Source organism: Lygodium microphyllum, chromosome 14, assembly GCF_053477565.2.
Source record: "Lygodium microphyllum isolate KBCC chromosome 14, Lygodium_microphyllum_v1.1.10, whole genome shotgun sequence".
Classification (NCBI taxonomy): Eukaryota; Viridiplantae; Streptophyta; class Polypodiopsida; order Schizaeales; family Lygodiaceae; genus Lygodium; species Lygodium microphyllum.
In genome coordinates, this window is record NC_141148.1 from 116,565,506 (window position 1) to 116,589,112 (window position 23,607).

Genomic DNA, 23,607 nt, shown 5'->3' on the forward strand with positions numbered 1-23,607 from the left:
GCAGGCCTAGCATGCCATCTAGGAAAAAAATGTCGCCATATGGAGAGGCATCGACGCTACCACCATTTCAAAAATGCCTCCCCCCCCCTCCCCCCCCAAAATGAATTTTTTTAAGGGGGCCCAATTGGCCCGCCAAAGAACCATGCCCAAAATTTTGAATTCTTGGCCCTTTTGGCCTTTGTCCTGAATGCGTGAAATTGGGTGGCTAAATCATCACATGTTTGTACATAACCTAAATTTTGTAAATCCTACATCTCTCCAAATCATTCACCATCGTTGGTCATATGATTAGATGCACTTGAATCAATGTACCATACATCATCATGTGTTCCCTTTTCTCAAATAGTATTCATCATATGTTGCATAACAAACATATGCTCATTTTTTATTTTCATTCAGTCATAAAGACGATGCATAGTTTTCTTGCTACAATTTACCATTGCGGATATCATCCTTCTTAGTATAACACTGGGCTACAATATGACTTTTTTTGTCACCATAATGACAAACAATATCAGAATTGCTAGAACCTTTTTTATGCCATCCATCTCTTCCTCTAGAGCTTCCCTTGCATCCAAAGTTGACACAGCCTCCTGAAACCTACATTTCACCAAATTGCCGATTTAACTTGTTTTGCTAGTTATCACTAGTACATCCCATACCATGGCCTCTTGAAGAGAATTACCACGACCTTTTCTTGAGCTTGAGTAAAATGTTTAGATATATTCACCACTTCTTTCAAATGATTCACCTTGCATGTTGATCTCTTCAGTGATCATGAGAGAGGCTAACTCATCAAAAATTGGAAACATGTTCTTCAAAGTATTTACCTCTTTCTTGAGTTGAATCTCTTGTGCCTTTGTATTTATTGAAAATATGTTCTTGAAATTTATCCAAGCTGCATGTAAAGTTTTTGCATTTTTTTAATATCCTAGCATAGTATCATCAATGATTGCAGATAGCCAATAAATCATCTTTTTGTCTTTTGCATTTCATTCTTTCCACACCTTTAATTCTTCTATAGTCTCATAGGATTACTTAGCTTTGGCTCATTTTCTTCACCTGAAACAAACTCATAGAGGCATTTTCCAATTAAAGAAATTGTCACATGAAACTTGTATGATGGGTAATTGTTATTGTCCAACTCCTCAATGATGGGGTTTTCATTGTTCTTTGGCAACCTTTCACAACAAGTGCACATTAACAAACCAAGCAATCTTTTTTACTAATTGCTCAATAGTATATGTAATTTACAACCTATCTGCAGATAAAACTTGTGTTTGCTTCCTAGAAAACACCTCATAACTTACAAATTTGAAAATTGTAACTTGTGCACTTACTTTCGATTGATACAATTGAAATCGCAATATATTCTGAAATAGTTGTCTGCAACCTTGCGAGTCTAAAATGGGGCTTGAAATGGTCTCAAAAATGGCCAAAAAAGAAGTGAGCATGTCCTCAATGACTATTTTGTAGAAATATATAATGCCCTACATACACACCAAATCTCACAACAATTTGAGATTTGTGCTCAGCCCTGCTTTCGATGCCTCCATTGGCATTATCCAAGAGAAAGAGTGGAAGAATGGGAGAGCTTCTTACTTGTTGCTTGCTTGCTCAAATCCTTACTTCTTCTCCTTCACTTCATCCTTCAAAACCATCCTCTCTTAGTGTCATTGCTCTGATATCATGTCAATAATCATGTGGTGGGGAGACTTTTTTGAGCTACTGCACCAAGCACATACCATACACACAAGAGGAATCTCACTCAAGAACATAAGAAGAAAGATGGAACCCAAAACATTTTCTTGCTAGTTTCTTCTTCTTCTTTCACACATGATACAATATATACAAAGTATAAATAAGATACAATATAAAGAAAAGTGCAATACTAAGTCAAACAGTGCATAACTAACTATACTAATCAACTGGCACTATAACTATGCCAGTTGTAGATAAGTGCAATAAACCAAATATAATAAGTAATAAGTTAATGGACATGTAAGAGTCATAATGACCATGGATGTACTAAGTGTAGACATGCATGTGGTCCATCATCATCAATGTCCACATGTGTTGAACTTGCCATCTCAATAGACATAAGGTATGGGGTTGGATGCCTTGGTTCATGATGTGGGTGCTTTCTTGGGTGAGGCATGGGAAAGAGATACCTATTGCATCCATAATGTATGTGGCTATATAGTGCATACAGAATTCCAATTGCACATTGGAAAAAAAGGGAAAGGGCACAAGGTATGTTGTTATAAGAAGTAGTTACACAATGCCATTGAGTTTTGTGAAGTGGACATATAGAAGATGTTTATGTGGATCACGAATATTGCAAACTAGATGTGCATAAGAGGTCTATGTGGATCCAAGTGAAGAGGGGTGGTACTATATACATAGTAGGGTGCTATATCACACATCATCAGTCACCATTTTATGCACGGTGTCAAGTGGATCTAGCATATCCATTTGAAACATCTGCATTGATGTCGACACCTTTTTGAGAGAGGACCATGTAATGGTATTGTGATTTAGATGCACATATTAAGAATTTGCAATTTTAGCAGGTGGTACATGATGGCCTAGATAAGAATAAGGTGATTGAGCTTTCTTAAACATAGCTAATGCACTCAAAAAATGATTATACAAACTCTCATAGAAGAGTATTGAGATCAGTGGAATGCACATTAGTTCTCATTAGTGAGATGCATTTTTTACACACATGTGTAGGAAAACACGTCATGTGGTAAGAGGAGGACCTAGTGTGGTGGACTATGCCATAGTAAACCTTGATGCACTCTATTATGCTTACATGCGTGCAACATCCTTGAGTTATATCACATTCCATTGTGGCTTGTGCTTGATGTGTGGCATTGAGAATTACTTGTCGTTGTGAGGAATGCTTGTGTTGATCAAGATAAAGGCAACAACTGTGCTATAGATAGGTTGAATGCATTCTTGAAAGTGGGCAGTAAGGTCACATGGGATGCCATGGGATATGCTATGATTGAAGCCACCACTAAAGAGAAACATGCTAGAGGGTTTCCATGCATGAAATAATTTAATGAGGAGTGTAAAGACTCCTAGAGAGAGCTTATGGACTACCATGTGCTCTGAGACAAAAATGAGGCTTTAAAAGGTTATAATGTACTTAGTTGAAGGAGTGAATATACTACATCATGGGCAATGATACCGAGATGCCCATCATGTTACTTACAATATCAACATAGAGTAATCCATAGACATTTTTCCCACTAATGTTATGCTTTGATGTATGTTTTCCTATTGGATAGCAAGAAGATTGGATTCATGCACTATCAATGAGAAAATGTGAAAAGAAAAAGACAAAAAATAATTGAAGCAAGCTCGAGTGCAAGTGCTAGGAATCTTTTTTTGGAGATATATTAATTTTTTAGCTTCATTGAATTATCTTGAGGCACTTGCAATTTTAAGGTGCCTTTGTATTAATTGTGAGAGTTAGGCTCACTTCCATGTAAATTGTATTATTTCTCACAACCTCATCAACCCACAAGGATATAAGGGTTGCAATGAGGTGCTCTACTTAAATTTTCACCTTAGACTAGTCAAAGAACTTTAGGAGAAGTATGCATACTGTATAAGACTAATCATGAGTCCATGAGGTGGGTAGGTTGCCCAAGGGGGGGCAAAACCCTAAACATTTATATAAAAAGGATGAAAATGAATAAATAAATCTATTCATTTAAGTGCAATTTTTAGTCTCTACACTTCTTCTTATCCTTTTTTCTTGCTTGCTTGAGAAAGAAGAAGAGAGAGAGGGTGAGAGCACATGCGGGAGCAAGGGACTAGAGAGATGAAGCTTTCTTCCATTCTTATTTATCTTTCTCCATCCCCTTGTGGTTGGTAGTTATAATTGAGAGAGTGCATGAGGATTGACAAAGAGTAAGGGATTAGTGTGTGAAGTTTTCTCTTACTTTTCTTCTCCCCTTCTTCTCTATCATTTCCTCTCTACATGGGTGTGTATGTGGTGGTTGCGAATGACTCTTGGAGCACTGCATGGATCGTGGAGCTATCAACCGCCCTTCAAGTTTTGGACTACAAAAAAAGAGATAAGTTGGTAAGCTCACTATGTCTTGAACTTGGTCTTGCATTCAATGATTTCATGAAGAGTGAGTACATAATTAGTTTGAGATGAATTTGAGGTGGCTAGGGGAGAGATGGCCACCTAACATGGCTGATAACTTTTGATAACAATAAGTGTCCATCAGTTTTCCCACTTGTTGAGTGTGAAGCCCAACGTTTTGGTTTTGTTGCTAAGATATAAGATGGAATTAAATTTTCAAGGTCCTTGTGGTCTCATTATGTAGTAGTAGATAAGGATGTTGTCCTTGACATGCTCATTATGAAACACATATGCTAGGTGAGAAGATAAGATTGCAATAATGGGATGTTCGATAGGAGTGTAGTAGGTTAGAATATGAAGAAATACCACAAAATTTTGAAAAATAAAAACAAAACAATTTTTAAAAAATCCAACAAAACATAATCCCTTGTGGGATACTTGGGTATTGTGAGTTAGATTTACATTAGGGTATACCTAAGGAAGAATATTGTGAGTTAGGTGTTTTGCCTTTTTGAATTTTACTTTGTGGTAACATAGCCTTCAAAACTCTTTATTGAATCTACAAAAGCAAGAAGTGGAAAATCAAAAAAATAGAAAAAGTAACCTAAGGAAAAGCAATTGATGCTATTTTTCTATATTGTCCGCTTTATTAGTGGAGAAGGGTGAGAAGTAGGAGGAGTAGGATTGGATTGATCATATGTACAATTATCAATGGTGTAATTAGCAACAATATTAGGGATCTCATGGTCAAACACCATCATCATCTCCCCTCCATCACACTAACAACATGAACACATCCCACCCTACACATGGTTTGTTGATTTTCAAATTGCTTGCACACGGCACTTAGGCCTCCTCAAAAGAGGCACTCATGCATGAAAGCCAATTTCTTGAGTTGTTGTGAGTGTAATTCCTCATGTATTCATGGCCATCCATCTCTTGTGTGTTAGAAGGTAATTAATATACCTCACCATCATTTCAACTACACTTGTATACCTGGCCACACACCTAGGGTAGAGTTTGTCACATGAGACCAAGCTATAAATAGCCATATACCTACTATGATTGGCACTTAACTTCTCATCAACTCACTTGAGCACATAGTTAACCCCATTTTAGGGATGCTTTTATTTTTTAGAAGGGGGTTATCGAGTATCAAATAGAGCTGTCTTCAATGGTGTGACCCTTATTAATAATTATCCTCAATGTTCTTCTATGACGATAGTTTTTTTGCTTATGTGCTCTATGCCACTACAACCATGCTCTCTCACTCCAATGCCCTGAGGCTTGCCAGGCCAATGCATACACACATACATACACATATGTATGTATGTATGCACGTGTGTGTGTGTGTGTAGAAAGAGAGAGAAGCTGGCGTGCTACATGGCTTTTAGAGAGGAAATAAGGAGGTCTTACATGCCAACACATGCATGCACGCGCGTGCGTGCACACACACACACACACACACACACACACAAGCACAGAGAGAGAGAGAGAGAGAGAGAGAAGCTTGCTGCATCGTTTTTAGAGAGGAAAAAAATGAATTTTCAAAATTCAAATTTAGTAGGTTTGGTACCATGTTGCAAGTTTATGAAGGCCTTTAGAGGTTCAGGGTGGTTGCAAAAGTTATTGGGTGATTTGGATGTGGAAGAAGATGGTCAAGTTGTCATTCACTATGACAATGTGAGTAACATATAGTTAGGTAGGAGCCTAGTATTCCATGCTAGTATAAAACACATTGAGGTGCTTTACCACTTTGTGAGAGAGAAGGTACTTGCAAGTGAGATCGACTTGGTATATGTCAACACACAAGATCAAACAATTGACATTTTCCCAAAGGCATTGGGTATAGAGAAGCTTCAAAAATTTCAAAGCTTACTTGGAGTTGCAAAGATATAATTGAGCTTGAGGAGGAGTGTTGAGATGGCAAGCTCAACAAGTGCGGACATTAATAATGGACCACATGTTTTGATAGGTCTTTATATCTACACTTAGCACATCTGTGGTCATTATGACTCTTACATGGTCACTAATTTATCACTTATTATATTCTATTTGTTGCACCTATCTACAACTAGCATAGTTATAGCACTAGTCGATTAGTATAGTCAATTATGCACTGTTGACTTAGTAGGCCACTTTCCTTTATGTTGTTCTTATCTATACTTTGTGTATATTGTATTGTGTGTGAAAGAAGAAGAAACCAGTAAAAAACTGTTTTGGCATCCATCTCTCTTCATGTGTTCTTGAGTGAGCTTCCTCTTGTGTGTATGGTGTATGTTTGGCACAATAGCTCAAACAAGTCTCCCCAACACACGATTCTTGACAATGCCATGGCAAACCTTTGTAACTCTCAATGATGTGCATGCTATGTGTGAGAGAGAGAGAGAGAGAGAGAGAGAGAGAGAGAGAGAGAGAGAGAGAGAGAGAGAGAGAGAGAGAGAGAGAGAGAGAGAGCCTCCCCAAAAACTTGACTTCCTCATGACCCCAAACACCATAAGTACCTAGACTCCAACTTTCCCTCCCCAAGACAACCCTAGTAACCTTAAGCCTTCAAAATCATAAATCCCCCCGAAAGCCATAAGAGTCTTGTTCTCAAAGCCCTTAGGCCCTACTTCCAAAACCATAACTTGTAGAGTCTCAAAAACACTAGCCATGAAAACCACAACCCCAACTCCTCTACCAAACACCACAAGTGCCTAGATTCCAACTTTCCCTCCCTAAGACAACCCTAATAATCTTAAGCCGCCAAAATCGTAAGTCCCCTCGGAAGCCAAAACAATCCTGCTCGCAAAGCCCTTATGCCCGACTTCCAAAATCATAATTTGTAGAGACTCAAAAAACTAACCATGAAAACCCACAACCCCAACTCCTCTACCTCCTAAAGCACTTGAATCCTCTCCACCCAAAGACCCTGACCCCCTCCCAAACAAGGAAATGCTTAAGCCTAAGCCTCCCAAAAATCCTAAACATGGAGAGAGAGAGAGAGAGAGAGAGAGAGAGAGAGAGAGAGAGAGAGAGAGAGAGAGAGAGAGAGAGAGAGAGAGAGAGAGAGAGAGAGAGAGAGAGAGAGAGAGAGAGAGAGAGAGAGAGAGAGAGAGAGAGAGAGAGAGAGAGAGAGAGATCCCTTTAAAATCCTAACTCCTAGACCAAGAACCTTCACTTGCCTACCATGATTTATGATCAAGAGCAAGATGATTTATGTGCATTTCTTATATTGAATCACGATCCTTTATCTCTCAATGAACATTGTTGTGGAAACTAAGATTGATAAGTGGACAAGCATTAATGAATATTAACATGTGTGCATACATGCACGTGTATATGCACATGTGCAAAAGATGCTAAAAGTTTTGACACCTTTTTACTATTTGAAGAAAAATTTGGATGTTCAATAGTTTACACCCAAGGGACATTTCCAACAAGAGTTATTCCTCTTATTCAATTTGGAAAATTGTGTTTGGTTAGCACACAAGTTTGCTTATATCATGTGCTACACATGTTGCTCAAATTGTGACATTATGTATAGAATATGATATAAGCAAAAAGAGGGGATAAACAAAAGCACACAACAAGAAAACACCATTAGAGTGGACTCAATCAATTTGGGAACTTAACAAGATGCTTTAAGATAGAGCCAAGCTATCAATCATACATGGAGGAAATCACTCCAAAGTAGACTTTCTTCTCTTTTACACTTCCTCCACCAAATGACTCTAAAAAAGGTTTAACTTCTTTTTGTTGTTGTGCTTATCTCATTCTATCCCATAAACAATGTGACAATTGGTTTTATTTACCTACTCTATTGGTTTTCTTTTTCCTTCACCTACTCAATTAAAAGATCCATTAATTAGGTAAGCAATTCCTTTCCTAAATAAAATTTAGGCAATTCATGCACTCACGTTACAATGTCAAACTAGAAGCTATTGAAAGACACTTATCAAGCACCATTCTTGTTGTTGTTAAGGTGGATTGAATGTAAATATGATTTTTGCTATGAGCATGCTTGTCTTTTAATGAAATATATAGGTGACATATCCTTTCCTTGTTTACTTTAGCCAAGAAAGATATGACGTTAAATTTGTAATAGAAAGGAGTGTGTGAAGAGGTATTTAAGTCAATAGCAATATTTGTAGCACATCTCTCCTTATTGATTCCAATTGCCAGAAAAAAGGTGATTGGTAGGGCTAAGGTGGTGATTTTGTAGTTAATCATGATAGTCAATTCTTGTGATCCATAAGTGGGTTCCAAAGTGTTGGTTGAGTTTGGAAAAACACATCAAGAGCCTTGCCTTAGAATAGTTCGATTTGCTAAGAAAAGAAGCTTAGATAATGCCATAAGGTCCTCAAGTAGAGTTTTATGATGAAGGGGAATCATAGCCATGTTAAGGGGAAAAATGTTTAGATAATGCCATAAGGTCCCCAAATAGAGTTTTATAACAAAGGAAAATCATAATCACGTTCCTAGACAAGGAGAAGACATCTCATTAATTATGCATTTTGTTATCTCAATGTCACCAAACATTGATAGAGAGACCTTAAAATGCAACATTACGCTTAGGTTAAATTCAATGTTCTAGTGGTACTAGTAAGAATAATACAACATCATCGAGATGCCCAAGTATTGTCTATATGGTTTTGGAAAAGGTATGCTTGATTCAACCTATAGTTAGTTCGGATTTGAATTTTGAGAAAGCTTTCTAAAAATGGTTGGACTAGGAAACACACCTCTTCAAACTTACTAAGGTTCTAGTCGTACTTTGGTAAAAGCATGAAGAAAGCAATGTTGCAATAGTTGGAATGACTCTTTGTAATGAGCATGATCCATGTATGTTCAATAAAATAACTTCTTGAAACATAACTTTTTCATGATGAGTACGCATGTGCTATAATGTAATTGGTGAATGAGTTCTTAGGGTAAAGAGAAGAATTCAACCAAATGATGGGGCCAGATGGGTGCTAGAAAAGGCATTAAAAGCAAAAATCATAGGCAATGGGGTTGGCCCAGCTTCCATTTTCACCATCATCTTTGTCATACACATACAATCATCTCTCTCTCATAGACAACGACAAGAGTAATGAAAAGATACTATATTTCTCTTGTTTGTGAAGTTGCTTATAAATCAAAGGAGTTGCCACGTTTTCGCATGTTTGTGAAGCTACTTAGAGGTCTAACACATGAGGTGGACTTAACAAGTTGGAGATGTTGTCCAATGTGCACATAGTTTGCCACACCTCCTTTCCTTGTCTTCAAGAAATGAAGACAATTGGCTTTAACTTTACTAGAAATGGGCCTATACTCTAGCATATGTACCCTTTGGTGGCAGTTTCATCACATGAATTGGATAACTTTTTCCCCCTCTCATGTTACAAGTCTATATCTCTTGGGAAAAGGACATATATGCTCGGTAGGGTAAAGGGATGCACAATGTGATAGTTCATGACTCATGAGTCGATCTTATTGTGAAGGCATAACTACCAAAAGAAGTATGAACTTGCATGATAAACAAGGAGACATGGATGAGATGCAACTAGGTACCTTGAAAAGCCATAATTAGTTGCAAAACCTTGGCTGTAAGGAATAATCCTATCTCCCATCAGGATAGCAAGGCTTTAAGTTAGCATCCTTGAAATGTATGGGGTGTTAGGAACAATAGGATAAAAGGGGGAGCAAGGTTCTATAAGGGTGAACTTGAAAATGCCTTTGACAGATGTCTAAAAGATGTAAAGGGGAATTTGAATGCCCTTAAGGGCATAGAGCTACTTATAAAATAGTTGCTAAGTTGTTTGGCAAGTTTTGACATATCCTCACAAATGTTATACATATTTTACCTATTTCCTATTAACGTCATTGGTCGCATTATTAAAAAATAAGTTAGCATCCTTGGATGGGAAAGTAGGCCATGTTGAGGAAGCGAGTTCCTTGTACACGTGTTGTTGATGATAAAGCTGAAGTGTTACAACTTTGGGATCTCCTAGTGCTCCAAGACTGTAGCACTATGGAGGCGGGTCACACGAATGTGACAAAATAGTTTTGTCGAGGCACGGACTAGGTAGATGTAGTGTGTGCGTGAAAGGCCGCTAACTAGTCTAGTGTGCAAATTAGCTCTAATAGAGTTGTAGCATACAAGATACAACTAATAATAATAATAATGATCATTGTTTCTAGAGGATATACTATATCACCATCCTTTCCACCTAACAAAAGTGGAACACGAAACGAAAATATTCCTCTTTGCCTTATTCCTACCTCTTCAAATTACCCTTTCTTTTGTTTATATGTTTGTTTTTCGTCTGTCTGCTTTCTTGGTGTCTTGGCCATGGCTGCTGATGAAGCCATGGCCAACATCCTCCTCTGCATTCCTCCCTTCTCTTCGATCACCGCCTCTCAGTGGTTTCCTTGTTTCGTGTATTAATTACATGCATATAAGCTTGTGAGAGGTGCACTGGTGCGGACGAATTGAAGCTCCCAACTTGAGAGAAGGTCCCCGATTGCTGACATAGGCTCAAGCCGAAGCAAGGTTCATTCTTACAGGGAGAGAGAGAGAGAGAGAGAGAGAGAGAGCAAAATTGTCATTTTTGGGGACAAAACAAGAGGGATTACGATCACCTTGGTCCACGGCTCTCATCAGCTTTATTGAAAAATTGAGGTGCTACTTTCATTATAGGCATAAAATAAAATCTGTGACGAGGGTCAGAGATTCTATTCTTTTAGACATCAGAGGAAGCAGACCGACATAGCTCATCAGTGTGCGCTTACTGGAAGAGGGCAGATTGTACTGTCCTGAAGAGCTTCACATGCAGTAAAATCCTATGAATTCCCGGATGTTGGCAGAATCGAAATCTTAGCTTGGTGATGGGAGGCATAAGATATTTAGGCTGACTTTGGCTCACCGTGACAGCATCATCTTGCCTGTAGCTCATAGCAGGGCTCTTTTGATCCTTCTTCAAGGTGCTTTATCTTGTCTTCATCCACAGTTGAAAGGATGTTCTGATCAGAATGGCCTGAACTTCTACCTACATCACATGAAATGGGAGTATTTGAAGGTCGTTCTTCGGGGCTTGAGAAGGCTGAAAGCTCCCATACCATGGATGAGGTTCACATTTTTTGCCTGGAGAAGGTAGTCCTGAGAAATATGTAATCTCGAGTCTGATAATGCTATGGCTGCTCAACTGCTGATGCATTTTTAAAAACAAATTCCTTGAGAGTGTTCAGGCTACTCAAGCAGCTGCTATGAGGAGCAATACTTCTAACAAACAAGCGGCAGATGCTCGTAAGGAGCATCGGGGTTGTTTGGGCAGGTTGATTCATCTGTTTGACTTCAATCAATCATCAAATGCACGAAAATTACTTGCAGACAAGAAGCTTAGACCAGGTAAGAGATGGGATGTTAAAAAGCGTTAACTGTTCATGTGTGTTTGAGACTTGCAGACCATTTACTGTTTGAGACTACATTATTAGATTTCCTTTCATTTGAACTCTGGTTTATAAGAACAATTTTTGAGGATTTTGATCTTGCAGCTGTAAGGAAATTTTTTTGTCACTGTGTTCTTAACCAGGCAAGGAGGACGTGCAAGGTTGCACTGAAAAACTGCCCGCATCAAATGGTTCCAATGATGATGAAATTCCGGTGAGCTCAGTAGTTTGGATGTTGAGGGCCTTAAGATTTCTCTCATGTGGAAATTTTTTGTATTTTTGCTGAATGGGTATCTGAAAATTTGCAGTATGGGTATGAATTACATAAGGAATCACTTCCGAAGGCACCTAGTGAAATGCCCATCAAAGCCTTGATCAAGAAAGAACTCTTGAAAGATACAGAAGGCCCTCCCAGTGTTGTACAATGTTTGATGGGACCCAATGCTCTACCTAATGATGTGAAGGCTCGACAGAAGTGTTTGAAACAGTTCACAGAAGGAAAATCTTCTTCTCATAGAGTGGCTCCTGATGAGAAATTACGACACACTGTGAAACTTCATGCAAAAAAGGCCAGAGAACCTCACACATCAAATATGCTTGCTCCCTCGTCTATGATTGAGAATGTGCAGGTAAGTGATCATGAAAACAGCAGATTTCTCCCCTCCCGTAGCCATCCTCAAGAACAACAGCTTCAAGAGTTTAAAAAGGAGTTTGAGGCATGGCAGCATAAGAAGGTGTGTGACAACCCTAAGAAGGTAGGAAGATTTTATGAACACAACTCACAGATTATTTTTAAGCAGGCGCAAGATCCTCAGAACCCACACGAAGCCAAACCATCAGTATCCTGTGAAAACTTATCTTTCTCGAAAACAGATGTTTCACAGGAGAGACATCATGATTCAAATGAGTTGTCAGATGCTATGGATTTTCTCCAATCAAACAAAGATTTTTTTGCAAGATTTCTTCAAGAACCAACCTTCCTAATACCCAAGAATCTGTGGAATCAGAGTAATCAGCCTGTCAAACAACATGGTTATGCTCAACAAGCAGAAGAAGCAAATCATGATGTACTCTGTCAGACTTGGGGAAGGCGATTTCCAGATTCAAGCAGGAAGTGTCAAACTGAGAATGATTTTCAAGGGTTGTCTGGTGAAAAGAGTATGTCAGAAAGGCAATCTCTAAGTGGGTCCTTCATTGGGACTGAAAAATCACTGAAATACTATCGCTCTCGGCGACAGAGGTTCACTGCCTCTGCTGTTGTGATGGGAGGGAGTAATGAAAGTCCTACCAGGATAGTAGTCCTGAAGCCAAGTCCTGGGAAAGTGAGGTTCATTCAATCTGCATCTCCTATGTACCCAACCTCCCTCAAAGATAGTAGCAGAAAGAAACTTTTGCAGGAGAATGGTGCAGATATTCCTGAGAATATGAAGGAAAAGCTCGGAAATGATTGTGGCCTCAAGCCTAGCCATGAGAGAAGAAGCATGCAAGTGATTGCCAGTGAACTTGACAAGGGGACATTAAGAGATCCTAGACAGATTGCTCAAGAAATTGCCAGGAAGGTAAGGGAAAATGTCACAAGAGATTTGGTTGATTTGGGGATTTCAACAGTTCCTCAAGATATTGGAAGAAAGAGGAGTTCAGGGAGGGCTCAGTGTAGCAAGCAAGCAAGTGCAGGAGACACTGGAGGCAGCAGAAAAGGAGAAGTCTCTGTGCAGCCAAATATTGCTGAACCACCCAAACAAAACCTTATGTCATCCCAACACGACAACAAGTTTCAATTGGCCTATGTTGATAAGGGTAGTGATGCAAGAAGGGTGCTGAGTGAAATAAGAGCAACTAGTGCAGAATGCTCAGAAAAGTTATTACTGCAAGAGCAAAACATAAAACTGACGAAGGCAAGATACTCAGAAGGTAATTGCCATTCTGCCTCAAAATCCAAGTTTTTACGAACTTCTGGAAAGCACTACATAACTGGTCATGATGGCAACCAACACACATACTTATGTGCAAACTCAAAAGAGGATGCCCATCTAAGAACTATTCCTACTAATGGAGGACATCCTTTCATAAGGATTGGCGAGAAGATCAAAGACACAGGTGGATCTCCTAGAGATTTACTGAGGTCACAATCTGTTCCCATTGGGTCTACTTTTACAGATTGTACAATGGATGGGTTTAAAGAAAGTAAAGAACAGGACACTCTGAATAGGCTTGTTAAATCAACCATAGAGAAGGTTTCTCAAGTGGAGGCTCTCAATGTGAGTGGATCACTTGATATTGCCTTGGCTTCAGGATCTATGCAATCACTTGTCAGCAGAGAACTGCCAGGTTTGAAGGATGAGTTTTCCCTCAGCAAGAAACAAGCTACCTACAAGGAACAACTGGAGCATGAATTAGTTGAAGACACAGATGTGTCTGTTGGAGAGTCTTCCAATCCAGGTTTGAGTGATGATCAAATACAGATTCAAGATAACAGATCTCTTCCAGAGAATGAGACTTTTACATTCTTAAGAGATGACCTTGGTACTCCTGAGTACATAAAAGCTTCTGTGAGTTGTTACAGTCCAAGTACCCAGCAGCTTGGTTCAGAACTACCAGCAGTTCAAGCACATGTTGAAGAGTTTGAAGATCAAGTTCAAAAGAATCTGGTTATGATTGTTGACACCAGCAATGGCATTCATGTAAGTAGTGTTAGAAACATCTAGTTTTTATATCAGTTGAGAAATGCTTTCATTCTGTTTGTTTTCAAGATGAACCAATTGAAAATACTTAAAAGAATCTGGTTATGATTGTTGACACCAGCAATGGCATTCATGCAAGTAGTGTTAGAAACATGTAGTTTTTATATCAGTTGAGAAATGCTTTCATTCTGTTTGTTTTCAAGATGAACCAATTGAAAATACTTAAAACATGCAATTCTGTTGGAGAAAAGCAACATTTAGTTTATAGCAGGATTGTGATTTCTACCCAGTCTAAAGGAGAATTCTCAAATCCACACAGCTCACACTGTCAAAAGAAGAAAGTAGTGCATTTTACCAGCAAAGTAACTAAGATTTAGAACATGCATGACAAGGTTATGCTCAACAGGACTTTCTGCTATCTATCTATATTGTTAAGGCCTTGCTTTTGTGGGGAGTGCAGAGAAAAACTTTTGAAGAGTTGCAGAGCACCCCGACATGTTCGACTGGTGTTATTGCTGTTACTCCCAACATCAATGGAATTGCAACACAACCAGAACAACCAAGTCCAGTTTCTGTTTTGGAAGTGCCTTTTGAAGATACTTTTACAGAGCTTGATGATCCTAACTTTCAAGGTAGCTCCTCTTATGACCCATGAAATGTAGTATCAGTCGCTTCCCTGACACTTCAAAAGTTTAATTATTCTTACCCAAGTTTTTTGCACAAATCAACCATAAAAAAAAAAGTTCTTACAGGTGCAATTTTTATTGCCTTTGTTCTGGCAGATGACCATTATGTGGTTTTTGGCATCAACCGTTATCTGTCGTAGTAATCTTTGTCACTGTTGTGAGACATACCACATAGAACGACCATCTATTGTATAATGTATTCTGATTTTGTTGGGAACTGTAACCAAAGTGAGCTGATGGATTGTCATCAGTACTTAGGAAACATGTGCCATGATTGACTGAATTTTGTTGGCAACAGTAACTTTCACGAGCTGTTAGATTTATTATTTTCACCTAATGAAAGATGTGCCATTGTTATCCAAACTCGTGCACTGTGAACAAGGGGCTGAGTTTTCTAGTTTCAGCTTTAGCTGAAGCTCTGGTGTTGGTTACTATACCTGTAAAGGCTTTAAAGAGGCACACCTAGAGATTTCAGTCTGTTGAAGTTGGTGTTATTTGGCTTCCTTAATAGATGGAAGGCTTCCTATTACTTCTCATTCATAGTCACTTGATAACGTTTGTTTTGATGCATGCTGTTGATTGTGATCTGCAATTTGAGCAAGATCTGAGAAATAATCTATTTGCTTCAGTTTCAGTGGCTTCCTTTCTTACTTGCTTTGCACAGTATGCACTGCATTCTGCTATGTTTGCATTTTGATATAAACTATGGTAAGAGAAAAGGGGTGATATTTTTCTGTTCTAACTGGCTTTGTCATACGGACTGCAGACGGAGGAATGCCTTTTGATGATGGTTTTGACATGAAACCAATATCAGAGTCAAATCTACCAGTGCAGGACTCTTGCTTTGTTTCAGATGCAAGTACTCATGAAGACGCTATTTCTGTTGCACAGTTTGATGGTTTTGGGAATGCAAGCAGTTCAAATATGTCCGTCACTGATCCAGAATACCCGGACTTTGACACGGACTGTCCAAGAGGGAAAAAGTCAGAAATACTTTATATGATGAATGTGCTTATAAGTTCTGGATTCAACAAGGATAGCTCTCTTGTTCCCAGTCTATGCATGATCTCAGATCAGCCTCTAGATCCTAGTCTGTTTCAAAAGATGGAAAGTGGTATTTTGAATAAGAAGGCTTTGATGCAAGTTAGCAGCTGTGATGGGAGCAAATTGGGAGAAGGGGAAGTAAGTTTGACTTCTGTGACAAGGCATCTTCTTTTTGACAGTCTCAGTGAGGTGCTCGTTGAGGATTTAGGACCCTATTGCCATAGGTTGTGGTGTGCTAGAAGCCTGAAAATATTAGCATCTCCTGCTGGAAGGAATGTTTTCAAGTACATCTTGTCAAAGGTGTGCCGGCTCACTTCTTCCCAAAGTGGAGCACAGGAGACCCTCGAAAATCTAGTCACCAAGGATCTTACCAAGGAAGACCATTGGCTGGAGCTTTACAGTGATGAGGAGGCTTTGGCGATTGAGGTTGAGAGAGCAATTTTCAGTGATTTAATTGAGGAGACCTTGCTCATCTTGTAGCAGAGGGCTGCATCTTAATTGATCAAGAAATGTACATGTTTTGGTGCCAAATGGGATGAATAAAGATATTGCAGTGGTGCTCACGTGGATGCTTTCAGTGATGTTTACTCAGTGGCTACTTTGTACCTAATTCTACCAGGAGCACATGTTGATCAACGGAGCCATATTTTGTGCAAGTACTGGACAGAGTAGAATACTATCAGAAAATCTTCAAGTTTGCAGTTTGGCATGATTCAAAACAACATTCTACTTGGCAAGCATGAACAAGGTGGCATATATTGCAGTACTTACCATTTGTTGCAGAAGAGTGTATGCATGTGCAGTATATATGTGTGTCCACATACACACAGAGATGAATTATCTCTGTGTAGTTGACTAATAAGACATCTGAGCATGCAACCCAAAAAGGTGAGGCACATAACTTCCTGTGCTCATAAACTTTGGAGAGTTTATATATGCAGAAACCACAACTTGTAATCCATATGTATGTGTAGCAGCTGCAGAGTATGGGACTGATGGTTGCACATAGCCTCCCCCCCAAAAAGGCTATCTTAAGAGCTAGAGGAACTTTTAATACAGCTTTTGCAAACACCCCCCCGGCCCCCCACAAACACACACACAGCTACTTCAAGGGATTCTTGCAGACAAAGAAAGAAAGCTTTCTTGTCATATAAGTGATCTAAAATAAATAAAGTACCAAAAGTTGAATTATGTACAAGTGAAACTTACAAGTATCAGAATAGACAGAAGAAAATGCATAAACATGCACAAAAAAACTTTTCAATAATTGGTTTAGTTTTGGAGCATGTGAAATATGTACCTCATGATTTGTGATTGTGGCAAAATCATTGGAGGCCCTATTTGTTAATAGTCCGTTTTTAAAACAAGAGATCACACACACACACACACACAGAGTAAAATATACATCTCACAAAGGAAGGAAAAAATATAATTTATAGCTCATAGATAATTTAAGATCCATCTTGAATCTCTAAGATATAGGCTTATTTTTGGATGGAAGTCCTTTTCTCTCTTTGCATGAAACTGTCTTGTGCATAGCTAGTAGCATCTAAGGTTGGTTACACATCAAATGACGTTGCCCAACCCTTGCCTAGAGTGTGGGCATGCAATTTTTAAAACTAGGCCTACGACATGGACATGAGGCTTTTATACACCAAAATAAGATGTCTCTTTTGACATACCTAAACCTCCTTATTTAAACTTTTTTTTTTTTGGAGAAATGCTTTAAATTTGAAAGATGCCTCAAAAGTTTACCCAAGGTTTGAACTCATGCACCCATTTACACACCCATACACTTGGAACCAATCCAGCATTGGTTGATATGATATGTGGATGATTGTGTGTTGGATAATTATGAGTAGCATGTCATATGATGCCTTTGTGCTTTTTAGGAATTTAAATTGTGCATGTGGTGATATTTGGAAGCTGGCACCAATTTTGAGGCAATATTACATTTGTGTGGAGTAAGAAATAAAGGTGCATAAAGGCTAATCATCATTGACTTGATTGATTGATGAAACCAAGAAATATTACTTGGTAATGCAACATTTCTAGTGACATTACTAAAATGTGTTGCATTGCGATATGCTTTACTAGCACATTTTTAAATTTTCATGTTTATGTGCTAGTTTGTGTCATTCTTAACTAAATTTCATTGGGTGTTGTTAAACCCTCCAAAACGTATGTGTGTAGGTTCGTTATAGTTAATCATATCATCGTTGCCACAACCATATATCTTTTGTCTTGTTAAAGGCCCTCCATTTAGCCCTTAAGCAACTAGAATCTATATACTAAAATTTTCTTTGTTGTGGGTTTGTAGATAAGTTGAGAATGTTAAGGTGGCTTGGTAGTATTGTACCCTCCCAAGGGCAAAGGGAGTTTGGGGTTCTTGCCATCCCCATAATGGCTAATAGGATTGCAACAAATGGGTAGTTGGGTACTTCATTATGTTTGATGAAGATTAGTCTACTCTTCTACATAGATGTATTAACAATGGCTTTATTAGTACTTGTGAGTAGTGGGAAAATGCAAATGTGGTCATTGCTAGTAAGTCTAAGTCGTTCACTCCTTCAAAAAGTGCTCCCCTCTAACCTAGAGTTTGTGGCATGCTTGGTTTAAGTTTAAAGATGGCATCACTTATTTAATAATCTATAGATCAACCTCCTTTGAGCTTGCAATGACTGTTTGGTTCAGCTCTTAAACCTACAAGGAAGTCAACGACTCCAGTCAAATGAACAGAGACACCCTCTAACTCCAAGTTAACTTAAATAATCTAAAGCTATGCAAGTTAAGGAAAGAATGTATTATTTGGACCATAGCCTTTGTAAATTGATTTAAATAAGGCCAAAGCTCTCTTAGTCGACTTAAATAAGGCTAAATCCATCCTAAGTCAAGGAAAGAATTTAGAATTTGGATCAGAGTCTTTGTAAGTCTATTTAAATTAGGAAACTTAAAAATTAGAATATTTTGATAGCAAGCTAACAAACCCCTACTCCCAATATCCAACATCCAAAATGACATGATTTTAATTATCAAAAAATTTAGTAAAAGATGGAGAGATCGATTGACATGATACTTAGTGGGTCTTTAGGCTCCCAACCATTTAGATGAAACAAATTCTAACCAAGCACTCTTCCTTGTGTTGGCTTATTTTGCAAAAATCCCTCTAATCTAATAAAAAATCTCTCAAATTAGGATACGTAAATGAAATGTATGCAAGATGCAACAAGGAGATTGAGACCATCACCCATCTCTTCATTAATTTCCCTTCAAATCACCCAAGTTTGGATTTTCTCAAGCTCCATATCAAACCTTTCTACCCCTCTAGATTGAATTTGAAAGCAAGAAGCTAATGACATGCCCTCTAATTTTTGGAACTAGTTGAGATGCTAATATTTGTGGTTAACCTTGGTAAGTAGAAAGAAATGATACTTTTTGAAACCAATTGAGGTGCCAATATTTGTAATTAACGTTGGCAAGTAGGAAGAGTGTCTACCTTATGGTGCTACGACTAGGTTACGCTTTTTAGAAAGTGAGCTCTAAACTACAATGCTCCTATAGTTGTACCCAAGCTAGGTAGTACTGATTATTAGGAAGCTTGTAATTGGTTATGATAAAAAAGGAAAACCTTCATACATGACAGAGGAAAAATGGAATCAACTTCATGGGTCACTTAATGCTCAAAATGAATTGTAGATTATACCTAAAAAAAGAAAGTATAGTACACAAAGACGTAATAGGATGAGGAGTGTGTGTGTGTGTGTGTGTGTGTGTGGAGAGAGAGAGAGAGAGAGAGAGAGAGAGAGAGAGAGAGAGAGAGAGAGAGAGAGAGAGAGAGAGAGAGAGAGAGAGAGAGAGAGAGAGAGAGAGAGAGAGAGAGAGAGAGAGAGAGAGAGAGAGAGGTTTTGTGGATATTGTATAGCCTTATTCTCTATAATATCCACTTATATATCGCTATACAATGTGTATATATGCAAGAAATGCATGTCCATTGGTCTTTACTATAATGATCTCACACTTGCCAATGTGCCTTTTTAAGAGGGTAACCAATGAAAATACAATTTAATGCCCATCAACAATCTACTCTCTATAATATCCACTTACATATTGCTACACAATGTGTATATATGCATGAAATGCATGTCCATTGGTCTTTACTATAATGATCTCACACTTGCCAATGTGCCTTTTTAAGAGGGCAACCAATGAAAATACAAATTAACAATCTACAATGTGCAAATCTCTCAAAGGGTAAGATCTTTGTAAGAGGATTTGGAAGGTTGTCATCTATGTGAATCCTTAGAAGGTCAATATGCTTGTCCTAAAAAGCACTTTCTTAATGAAGTGATACTTCACATACATATGCTCAGATAGAATTTTGTGCCAATTGGATGGCACTTCGATGATCACTATGAAGAATTGGGACATCTACTACCCCAGTTCTCCCACTAGAGGAGTAAGCCATATAGCTTATTTGTATGCCTCAGTGAGATAGTAACATATTCTGCTTCACTGGTAGACAAGGTTGTACATGGCTATAAAATCGACAAGCCTATGAAACTACACCATCTCTAAATTTGTAAACAAATCCTATCTTATACTTCTTGGAGTCCATATTCTTTGTAAAATTTGCATCTACATAACCAATAATAGATGTATCCTTCCTTCCAAAGAAAATGCACATATCTATCTTACCATTCAAGTATGTCATGATACTCATCATTGCCTCCTAATGCTCCTTGCCAAGGTTTGCCATAAACCTGCTAACCACTCCCACTATAGAAAATGTTTCGATGTGTAGCTACCATTGCATACATCAAGCTATCAATTGACAAATGCATAATGTATTTTTGCTATTTAAGCCCTCTACTCACTTGAATTAAGGTTATCCTCTTGGTTGAGTTTCACTCATGGAGGTAATGGTATAGTTATGACCTCCCCTCTCTTCATATTGAAACGCTCAAGTATTTTCCCAAGGTATTTCTTTTAAGATAGATAAATAATTTTCTTGCCTCTATCCCACATAATCTTCATGCCAAGAATATGACTTGCATCTCCAAAATCCTTTATGTCAAAGTTTTCATGCAACCTTATTTCCAATGCATCCAAATCCAAGATATATTACCTTAGCTATAAGTATATCACCCACTTAAAAAATCAAATCATAAGATTGCCACCCAAAACTTTCTTTGTATAGAGACAATAATTTGTCTTATTCCATGTATATCCTTGAGGCCACATAAATGCATCAAACTTACAGTATCACTCCCTTGGAGCCTAATTTAGTTCATGTAGACTTTTGTTAAGCTTGAATATAATCCATGATTTTCCTTGCACAATAAACCCCTCTAGTTATTGCATGTAGATTTTTAACTACAAAATGGAAGAGGCAACTGATAGCAAGCAAGTAACAAATGGCAAAGGTGAAGAAAGATGGAAAGGAAAAAGTGAAAACCTAGTAAAGGTGTAAGGAGTCACAAATATTTTAGAATATTTTATAAGTTAATCCTTTTGGCCATGTGCACGCAATATTTTTCTATTAATACCATTGTCATGTAGTTAATTGTAATATTATTTTTGAGATATGAGTGCAGCACCCATGAAATTTGTAATAATTTGTGTTAAAAAGGACCCACAACTTAGCAAGACCATGGACACTAGCTTCCATTCACTTTCATAATGGCTAGTGTAATCTAAAGATGCATGCATTAATTGAAAAGATTGGCCAAGAAAAAAAAAGGAGGGACTGATGCCTAACTTGAGTGGAATCCAAAGCACAAAGCTATATGTATAAAACCTAGAAAATGAATAGATGAGCTCATTCTTGTGGTGTGCAAACTTGAGAGCATTCTTCTTCTTCTTGCTTCTACTCTATCTTCTTATGCTTCATCTTGAGAGTGAGGAGAGTGAATGTGAGAGGGACAAAGAGAGTGAGGGACTTGGAGAGTGAAGCTTCTTCCTTGCCATGTGCTTTTCTCTTCTTTTCCTTCTTAGGTGAGAGCTAGATTAGAGGAGAGGTTGGCTACTTCTCTTCCTCTTTGCATTTCATCTTGCATATTGAGAAATTGTGGATCAAATTGAAAGTTAAGGAGTAGCGGAGGTGGATTGAGGACCACTGCATAGATTATGGAGTCAGATTCAAACTTTTGCTAAATTATGACATTGAGAACATAAGATGGTGAGCTCACTACACCCTTGTTAATCTGTTTATTCTTGCTTTCATGTGGGATGTGAGAGAAGAATGGATAGATTAGTAAGTGCGAGAGACGCATTGGCTATGTGAGAGATAGCCATTGCTGAATTGGATGAAGCACTTGAAACAATAGGCAATCTATCAAGTATGGCATCAAGTACTTGAAACATTTTGGTTTCGTTGTTGGGACATGATGGAATCACCCGTAACGACATATGTTCTCTTTATCATATGTTGAAATAGAAGCTTAACTTTGAAATGGAATATGAGTGTGTCCTTTGAAATAGATTAGGAGCATCTCCAAAATGAGTGTGGGATAGGGTAGGATGATGGATGGAGTAGGAGAGATTCAATGAATTCTAGTTAATTTTTTTTTGGTTTGAAGTAGATTAGTGAGTTAGTATAACCTTAGGAACAAAGCATGTATAATTAAAAGAAAAATCAAACTTTTGGTCTTTTTTTTAGACTCAGTGGGAAGGATAAAGGGCATGCTTGTGATCTCGAAGCAGGGGGCTTGTAGCCTTTATCATGTTTGCCTAATGTGAAGGCCTTAGCCATAATTATTTTGATCTCAATCATCACCCTTGGTCTCACGACCACTATTCTCAATTTAGATGGCACCTTATAACACTTGGACCACACTCTCTTAGACTCAGCCCATTGAGGCCCAAAAGCTATTTCCATAGCTATCCATATTCCAGACTCAACCTACAAGAGCCCAACTCATGTCTTGCAACTTGGTTGTGTAGACCATCTTTACCATTCACCCACAAGGGGCTGAGAGCTTTTGCCTTGGCCCTAGAGACCCATTACCTATGGTTCAACCCAATGATGGAGGCCCTAGCCAAAATACCTTAAAGGTATTCATAAACTACAATTTAGCTAGTGACCAAGGGCCTTGGCTAAAAGGCCAAGAGGCCTTAGAAATTGAAGAATAGACCTAGATGCCTTATTGTGACTAATCAACCCAAATGGGCCAAGGGCCTTGATCAAAGGCCATGCAATTGATCGCTCAACCCAATGGACCAAGGCCTTAGGCCTTGAGAGAATTAGATTGGGCTTGATGGGTTGAGGCACGGTCTTATAAGTCTTCAATAATAACAGCCAAGGCCATTGGCTCAAGGTTGAAAGCATTCAAACCTTGGAATTTGGGCAATTATGACTGTTCAAGATGAGTTGGATGTTTTCTCATTCAGCCACTTTCTCCTCCTCTCAATTGTTTTCTCACTCCTTGGCCTAATTCTCCTCTTGGTTCTATCCTCACTCAATCTAACACTCTTTCTCTTGGCCATTTTCTCACTCCTCCACCTTCATTCTTCCCCTCGACCTTCTTCTTATCCTCCTCGGCATCTCCTGCCCCTTTACTTGGCCCACTTCTTCCCTCCGCCCACCTCCCTCTTCACTTGGCCACCTTCTCTTTCACTTGGCCCACCAATTTCCTCTCTTGCCCTTCTTCCTTCCACTCGGCCATCTTCTCTC

At 38.5% G+C, this 23,607-nt stretch overlaps 1 protein-coding gene across 1 annotated transcript; it reads left to right on the forward strand.

The window, feature by feature from the left end:
- Positions 1 to 10,352: 10,352 nt before the first annotated feature.
- Positions 10,353 to 17,202, forward strand: LOC148026022 (uncharacterized). The gene is made up of 5 exons (XM_087693256.1): positions 10,353 to 11,483; positions 11,668 to 11,738; positions 11,833 to 14,205; positions 14,666 to 14,837; positions 15,658 to 17,202. The coding sequence occupies exons 1-5, from the start codon at positions 11,342 to 11,344 to the stop codon at positions 16,413 to 16,415; spliced, it is 3,516 nt and encodes a 1,171-aa protein (XP_087549382.1). The 5' UTR covers positions 10,353 to 11,341; the 3' UTR covers positions 16,416 to 17,202.
- The last annotated feature ends 6,405 nt before the right edge of the window (positions 17,203 to 23,607 follow it).